At 33.5% G+C, this 7,913-nt stretch overlaps 2 protein-coding genes across 2 annotated transcripts in view; both read right to left on the bottom strand.

Moving 5' to 3' along the window:
• Positions 1-4,097, bottom strand: part of LOC107720484 (uncharacterized) — a 6,005-nt gene extending 1,908 nt beyond the window's left edge. The window contains exons 1-12 of the mRNA XM_016528202.1: positions 4,076-4,097; positions 3,938-3,985; positions 3,757-3,828; positions 3,627-3,677; positions 2,971-3,021; positions 2,060-2,113; positions 1,919-1,990; positions 1,787-1,840; positions 1,624-1,710; positions 1,135-1,206; positions 936-975; positions 796-850 (exon numbers count right to left, since the gene is read on the bottom strand). Coding sequence (XP_016383688.1) covers positions 796-850; positions 936-975; positions 1,135-1,206; positions 1,624-1,710; positions 1,787-1,840; positions 1,919-1,990; positions 2,060-2,113; positions 2,971-3,021; positions 3,627-3,677; positions 3,757-3,828; positions 3,938-3,964 — 635 coding nt within the window. The 5' untranslated portion in view covers positions 3,965-3,985; positions 4,076-4,097. The remainder of the gene's footprint in view (positions 1-795; positions 851-935; positions 976-1,134; positions 1,207-1,623; positions 1,711-1,786; positions 1,841-1,918; positions 1,991-2,059; positions 2,114-2,970; positions 3,022-3,626; positions 3,678-3,756; positions 3,829-3,937; positions 3,986-4,075) is intronic.
• LOC107720468 (uncharacterized) overlaps positions 4,046-7,913 on the bottom strand; it is a 35,594-nt gene continuing 31,726 nt past the window's right edge. Inside the window, exons 19-24 of the mRNA XM_016528186.1 lie at positions 6,117-6,170; positions 5,971-6,036; positions 5,829-5,876; positions 4,353-4,412; positions 4,213-4,272; positions 4,046-4,132 (exon numbers count right to left, since the gene is read on the bottom strand). Coding sequence (XP_016383672.1) covers positions 4,046-4,132; positions 4,213-4,272; positions 4,353-4,412; positions 5,829-5,876; positions 5,971-6,036; positions 6,117-6,170 — 375 coding nt within the window. The remainder of the gene's footprint in view (positions 4,133-4,212; positions 4,273-4,352; positions 4,413-5,828; positions 5,877-5,970; positions 6,037-6,116; positions 6,171-7,913) is intronic.

Below are 7,913 nucleotides of genomic sequence, written 5' to 3'. Positions count from 1 at the left end.
CAAATTTGCTGCTATTTTTCAATGCAGTGTTTTTGAAAATCAAAAATCTAATTATTTGTAAAAAAATATATATATATAATAATAATAATAATAATAATAATAATAAAATAAATAAATGAGAAAATTTAATTTTCTCATTTTTTTATTTATTTTTTTAATTTTCCCTTTGAATTATTGAATTTTTCTGACCTCATTGCCAGTTTACATGTTAAGCATAAAATGTAAAATGTAAAAATTATCAAATTTTCTAATAAATTTGTCAATTTCTCAGAAAACAAGACTTCTTAGTAATCTTAGTAATTTTGCTTCTCAAGTAAATGTATGTTGCACACTTTACATTCTTAAATCAAGATACATTTACTTGAGAATGTTCTATTTTCTGAAAAAAAAAAAGATCAAAATTAAGTGAATTTTAGCTTGAAATTAAAAAATACCTAATTGGGTCAGAAACATAATATTGTTTTGTCATTTTTCTGACCCCATTGGCAGTTTTTTTTTTTTTTTTTACTGTTTTAAGAAAGAAAAAAAAACATTTTGAAAATTTTTTTTTTCTTCAGAAAATCAGACTTAATATCTTAAGTCAAATTTGCTCTACTAAATGTACATTGATTTAAAAATGTTCAGATATTTGAACTGGAAAGCAAAACCTATAATCATTTTTGCAGTGTAGAGACACTTTCCACTATGCAATCAATCAATCAATCAATCAATCAATGATAAAATGGAAAACCAGACAAAAAATAGTGAAGAACAACATCCTTTTTGCAGCGTGACGATCATTAAATGAAGTCTTACATGGTCTCTTCTTCTTTAGTGCTGATCGTCTCATTAGGAGGCATTTCATCCCAAACTAAAAACACAAAGACTGGATGTTAAACGAGTCAGATCTGATGTGTGTGTGCTGAATGAATGAATGAATGAATGAATGAACTCACACGCCGCTGTATTCCACCACTCCATCAGACTGTCAGTGTCCTGCCAATAAAACACACATTTAAGAATCTAAATCACATCAGGAGAAAATGAACGGCATTACAAATATATTTACTGCGGTATGAACAGAATCTATAGACATAATGAATGGAATAAAGTAAAGATGATAAGGAAGGACGGTTAGTGTTTGGGCTGACTGACCCCTTCATCATCATCTTCCTCCTGCTTCTGCTCTTCCTCTCCATCTTTCAGTCGTCTCATGTCCATCTGAGCCTTGCAGATTTTCAAGAAATTCATACTTTTATTCATTAAGGACGCATTAAATTTGATCAAAAGTGACATTTATAATGTTACAGCATATTTCTATTTCAAATAAATGCTGTTCTTTTGAACTTTCTATTCATCTGTGCATCATGGAAAACAAAAAGTATCACGGTTTCCACAGAAATATTGTGCATTTCAACATTGATAATAATCAGACATGTTTCTCGAGCAGCAAAGCAGCATATTAGAATGATTTCTGAAGATCATGCGTGTAATGATGCTGAAAATACAGCTTTGATCACAGAAATAAATTACGGTTTAACAGATATTCAAATAGAATACAGCTGTTTTACATTAGAATAATATTTCAGAATTTTTACTGGCAGTGTATAAATAAATCAGTGCAAAAATGAACATGATATCTACCTCAGCAGCATCAGACAGGTGGAAACCTCCAGACACGGCTCCTGGAGGGTCCAGAAAGTCTTCAGGAAACTCCTTTATGTCTTGAGTCTGAGAGAAGCAGGTGAACAGATTATACGAGATGAAGACGCTGTGAACGAGTCGATTAAGATGAGCACACAGTTACCTTTGACCCTCTGTGATGCGCGTCAGTCTCTCTAGATTTCTGTGGTTTATTGTCCTGCGTGAGAGGATAACCAGTGTTAAACGTGTCTGTGTGAACCACATCAGAAGCATGAAGATGAAATGATGAAGTTACCGGCGTATATTCCTCGTCTCCTGCTCTGAACAGATCTGCACCCTTCTGAGGGAGCTCGCCATCTTCAAAGCTCTAGAGATATCAGACATCAGCAACAATTTCATCCAAATCTGAAAGTTCAGAAGAACGTCAGTCTCTCACCTTTGAGTCTCGATGCGACAGCGGCGGCACTTGAAGAAGAGGAGGCCTCTTCATCTGCAGAACAGTTGGAAAACAATTAAGCTGCATTTGTGGCATAACGTTACCACATTTACAAATAAATCAATTAATTAAAACCTCATACAGTAGCAAACTAATAATGGAAGTGCATGAGGCCAGACAGTAAACATGAAATAAAATACACACTGTCCGAAAACTAAATACAAATGAAAAATAATGTTGACTTTTTTACTGATTTTAAACAAACAAACAAATCCCATAGAGTAAAACACTCTTAATAGAAGTACATGAGGCCAGACAGTTACAAACATTATTATTTTTTTTTAATTATTGGGTTATATTTTACAAGGAAATACTATTTCAGTCCTTTAAAATGTCACATTTAATTCAATGTGTTAATTTCCATTTCTTTGTAATTATTTGTGAAATTTACTAGCAATTTCCAAGTGAAAATTGTTCCATTAATTGTTTTCAGTGCAGATAGTAAACATTACATATAATACACACAATTTGGAAATTATAATTTTTTTTATTTTTTTATTTAATTATTAAATTAAGATAAATAAATAAATACTCAATGAAAATTGTTTCTACACTATTTTCTTTTCAGTGCAGACAGTAAACATTAAATATAATACACACGATTTGGAAATTAAAGAAAACAAATTGAAAAAAAAATCTAATAAATAAATACTGAATGAAAATTGTTTCTACACATTTTTTATTCAATGCAGACAGTAAACATTAAATATAATATTTGGAAGTTAAAGAAACAAAACCAAAAGGGAAATAAAATAATTGAAAAAATAAGATAAAAAAATAAATAAATAAGACCACATGAAAAATGGACAAGTATTTGAATCGTGAGGAAGTAAAATGAGAGGTTTGTTCACCTCTGAAGCGTCACGATCTTTGCTCTGCTTGATCTCAGGATCTTCACAACTCTAGAAAACACGAACATGTCACTGATGTGAACACTGCGTTTGATTCAGCTGCTCTTTAAAGTGCAAAGTACCAGTTATTGCTATTGTAGATCATTCAATATTCAATAAATGCTCAGAACATTTTAAATAAACCAAAATCATGCAGACTAAATACAATATGCATTACTTGAAAGAAACTAAATGTTAACTGAAATAAAATATACAAATATTTCAGTGAACAAAATTTCTCATTTTCGTTGAGTTTAGCTTGAAGTAGCAAAACTCAAAGTGAAATATAAAATGAACAAGCTTTATAGTATTATAAAATATTATTATATATTTTAATATAAATGTATATTAATATTAAAATAAAAACAACATAAAACACAACAAAATTACTAAATAACACAACAAAATCACTAAAACTTCAACTAAAAAAAAAAAAAAAAATTGAAGATATAGAAATATTAGTAAAAAATATTATATTAAAAAACTAAGAAGTTAATAATAACAAAATACATTTGCTAATAAAATGACAAAAACACACAACACAATTACTAAAACTTTACAATTAAAATGGAATATATTAAAAATATTAATAAAGCTCTAAGTTTGATGGTTTTTACCTTTGACTGTCTGCGATGCAGGCGAGGGACTTTAAACTTTTTTGATTTCTTCTGTACAAACAGTGGAGAAAAACAAGTTCAAATGCAATGAAAATGTCTCGGCGATCATAAGAGCGTTCTGATTCCTCACCTGATGTCTCTCACTGGCGTCTGACGCTGGGAAGAGATCCGAGGCTTTAAGGACGTCTGTCTCCAGATCTGCCTGAATATATCAAAACCCTTTGCATGAGCAACAGTCTTGCTTGCTTTGGGTTTCTGAAGCTCGTTTTTTTTTTTTGGCAGAATGTTTAATAATTAGTGCTGCTTCTTACCTTTGAATCCCATGCTGGAGGACTCATAAAGCCATTGGAATATGAACTCTGAAAAAAAAAAAAAACCGAGTCACATAAGCAGTAATCTCGCCAGAAGTGAGCAGAATATCAGACTCTCTGAGAATAAACAGTCTGAACCTGAACATGGTTCGGTGAGCAACTCCGTCCGGCTTCAGACTTCAGTAATGTGTCTCCCTGGAAACAGAAATATTACAGGATATTAGTGAACAGACAGAGATCTCGAGCTCATGCGCTCGTGTAGACGTCTGCTCTACCTCGAACTGGTGAGGATCGTAACCAAACGCTCCCTTCAGGTCACCAAACCCCTCATCGTCCTAAAAGCAGGGGTTAATCATGTTAAAAAATAAGAGTTGAAGCAGAGGTTTCCAGGGATGTTCATACGACTCGGACAAACCTTGAGATGTGGATGAGGAGTGACTCCACAAGCTCCCTTCAGCTCGGCGTCAGCTCTGTCCTGTAATACAGATCCACTGTAAATAATGTGCAGAAACACACTGCTCTAGTGTATGTCATGCAGACTGTACACGCCACACACATCTGATGTTAGCATGAACGGCAGCGTTTGCCAAAAATGTGCATTATGCCACAAAACATTCATTCATTCATGACACTGGAAATACAAAATCATCTGATATTATACATCAACAGCATCTCCTTCTTGGCTTGCTGTGTGAGACTGAACTTCCAAAAGCAGGGTTATTATCTAAAACATAACATAACATAAAAAAAAGCATAAAGTTTATCCTTAAATACGCAGTTTTGCATTTCTTCGCTGAAATGTTATGATAATATATTCATTTTTAATATATTTGTTTGTTTTTTTAGCCTTTTTAAGTTTGCATTCATTACTTAAACAACGTATATGTTTAATTTAAATAAAATAAAAATTTTATTAAAAACTTATTTTATTTCCGCTAGTTGCCAAAGCAAAAGTTCTAATTTTCGTTAAGTTTAACTTTAGGTACTAAAATAACTAAATTAATAACACAAATTATATATATAAACAAAAACTGATAAAATAACCAAAACATACAGCAATATTACTAAAATGAAAAAGGTAAATATAAAAATGAAATGTAAAATATTCAAAATATTAATAAAAACTATAATATATTTGATAGTATAAAATAAAGTTTTACAGTAAATTGGCTTAAAAATAAGATGAAACCGTCAAAGTGATAATAATGCAGCACATTACTGTTAGAAATGTTTATGACTGTATAATGCATTCAATTTCACATATTATTATTATTTTTAAATACAATTATCTAATACATAACAAAAAAAACAAAAAAACATAAAAAGCATAAAGTTTATCCTTAAATACGCAGTTTTGCATTTCTTCGCTGAAATGTTATGATAATATATTCATTTTTAACATATTTGTTTTTTTTAGCCTTTTTAAGTTTGCATTCATACATAACGCATATTTTTAACTGAAATAAAATAAGATATTTTTAAAAACTGTAAACGTATTTTATTTCAGCTAGTTGCCAAAGCAAAAGTTCTGAACTTGTAGTTTAAATTTAAGTACTAATATAAATAAATTAATAACATTAAACTTAATATATATATATAACAAAAACTGATAAAATAACCAAAACACACAGTGATATTACTAAAATGAAAAAAAGGAAAATATAAAAATGAAATATTAATAAAACCTATAGTATATTTGATAGTACAACATACATTTTTTACAGTAAATTGGGTTAAAAATAAGATGAAACCGTCAAAGGGATAATAATGCAGCACATTACTGTTAGAAATGTTTATTAAATTTCACATATTATTATTATTATTTAAATACAGTACATACTGTATTCAGTAAATGGTAAATTATGATATTGTATTCTGAAAATCGTTCTACCTTAAGATGTGGTATTCCCTCCTTGGTTTCATTATTAGTCTTGTCACCCTGTTAGCAGATATACAGAAGAATATGTCTTTAAAAAACCAAACTCAAGTGCTCAAACTGATAGAAATGAAGCAGAAGAGGCGTCAGGACTCACCCTGGATAAACCGATGACAAACCCTCTGTGAGGAACAAACTTAACTCGCACTTTCTTTTTCGACTTCTGCTAAACATATTATAATAGCACTGACAGTGAGTAAAATAATGCATTCATAAAAAATGAAAATCAAATCCGATCTCTACCTGTCCTCCATCAGTCTCCTCTTCCTCATCTGGATGCGTGTCCATCTCTGGTGTCTACAGCAGAAAATGATCTGTGTTACTCAAAGTCTTTGGTTCTGGACTGAGAGAGATTCGGCTGAACTCAGTTAAACTCAGAACTGAATCAACTGCTTTGATTGGTTGATTCAGTGTTTCGAAGCTCTTCAATCGTCACACACTGATTCCATCTGCTGGTCACAGACGTCAACAGACAACGACCAGAAAGATCTACAACATCCTTAAACACACAGTTCAGAAACGTTGCAATCTTTTGCATTTCTTTGCTGAATTTCCCTGATAATGTATTCATTTTCATCTTTGTTTTTAAAGTTTGCATTCATACTCAGACGATATATGTGGTTTATTTGTGTACTTTACACAACTGAAAAAAAAAAATGCGTACAAAGCTGCACCCCACCCCCATCTCGGGTACTCAGACCACATCTCTGTTATGCTAATACCAGCATACAGACCACTTCTCAAACTTGCCAAACCGGTCCAAAAGCAGATCACAGTATGGCCAGATGATGCTACCTCAGCACTGCAGGACTGGAATATGTTTAAAGAGGCAGTCACCTACCATGACCACACGTCAAGTTTAAAGTTAAGAATGCATGTTGGTGTATCCAGCTACTAAAAATGCACAAAGTTTCCTGTAAGGGGTAGGTTTAGGGGTAGGGTCGGTGTAGGGCAATCACATTTTCCTTTCTGTGATGATTCGAATACTTAGTCGGTCGTTGTTATAATACTGCTTGTTTTGTTTCTTGATTAGGTTAGTTTGTATTCTGTTAGATTAGGATTGTGAGTGTTACGCCACCCTTGTATTTTTGTTTGTAGTTTATGAGAGTTTTAGTTCGGGCGTCGCATACGCTGAAGATTCCGGTTTTATTTTCATATTTCTTTATTTTGGTAGTTAGTTTAGAGGTTAGTTATAAGGCTTGTTCTGTTTTGTTTATTTCTTTAATTTGGGTGTACCATGACCACACGGACCTGCAAGAGTACACTGAAACAGTGACTGCTTACATCAAAAAGTGCATTGATGATGTGACAGTCACCAAGAACATCACCACACGTGCCAACCAGAAGCCATGGATGACAGCAGAGGTTCGTGGGCTGCTAAAGACCAGAGATGAAGCATTCAGATCAGGAGATAAAGCAGCCCTCAAAACAGCAAGAGCCAACCTGTCCCGTGGCATTAAGAAAGCAAAATGGTTGTATATGCACAAAAAATCAATAATCACTTTACTGACAGCAAGTCTGTGGCAAGCTATTCAGACCATCACAGACTACAAGCCCCCGCCACAGGCCTGTGATGACAACACATCCCTCCCAGATACACTCAATGAGTTTTATGCACGGTTTGAAATGCAGAATGACAAACCTGCACAAAAACTGCCCACACCTCCCAACGACCAGGAGCTCTGTCTGTCTCCAGTCGATGTAAGGAAGACCCTATCTAGGGTTAACCCACACAAGGCTGCAGGTCCTGACAACATACCAGGCCTGGGTACTGAGAGGCTGTGCTGAACAGCTGACAGATGTCTTAACAGACATCTTTAACATCTCACTAAGCCAAGCAGTTGTCCCCACATGTCTCAAGTCCACCACCATCACCCCAGTACCAAAGAAGTCACCTGTGTCCTGTCTGAATGACTATCGTCCCATAGCACTGACCCCAATCATGATGAAGTGCTTTGAGAGGTTAGTCATGCACCATATCAAATCCAATCTCCCCAACACACTTGACCCGCTCCAGTTTGCATACCGTCCAAACCGCTC

Source organism: Sinocyclocheilus rhinocerous, unplaced genomic scaffold (assembly GCF_001515625.1).
Source record: "Sinocyclocheilus rhinocerous isolate Xijiao unplaced genomic scaffold, SAMN03320098_v1.1 scaffold691, whole genome shotgun sequence".
NCBI classification, from domain to species: domain Eukaryota; kingdom Metazoa; phylum Chordata; class Actinopteri; order Cypriniformes; family Cyprinidae; genus Sinocyclocheilus; species Sinocyclocheilus rhinocerous.
Note: the sequence above shows the minus strand (reverse complement) of the source record. Positions and strands in the feature narration are given on the sequence as shown.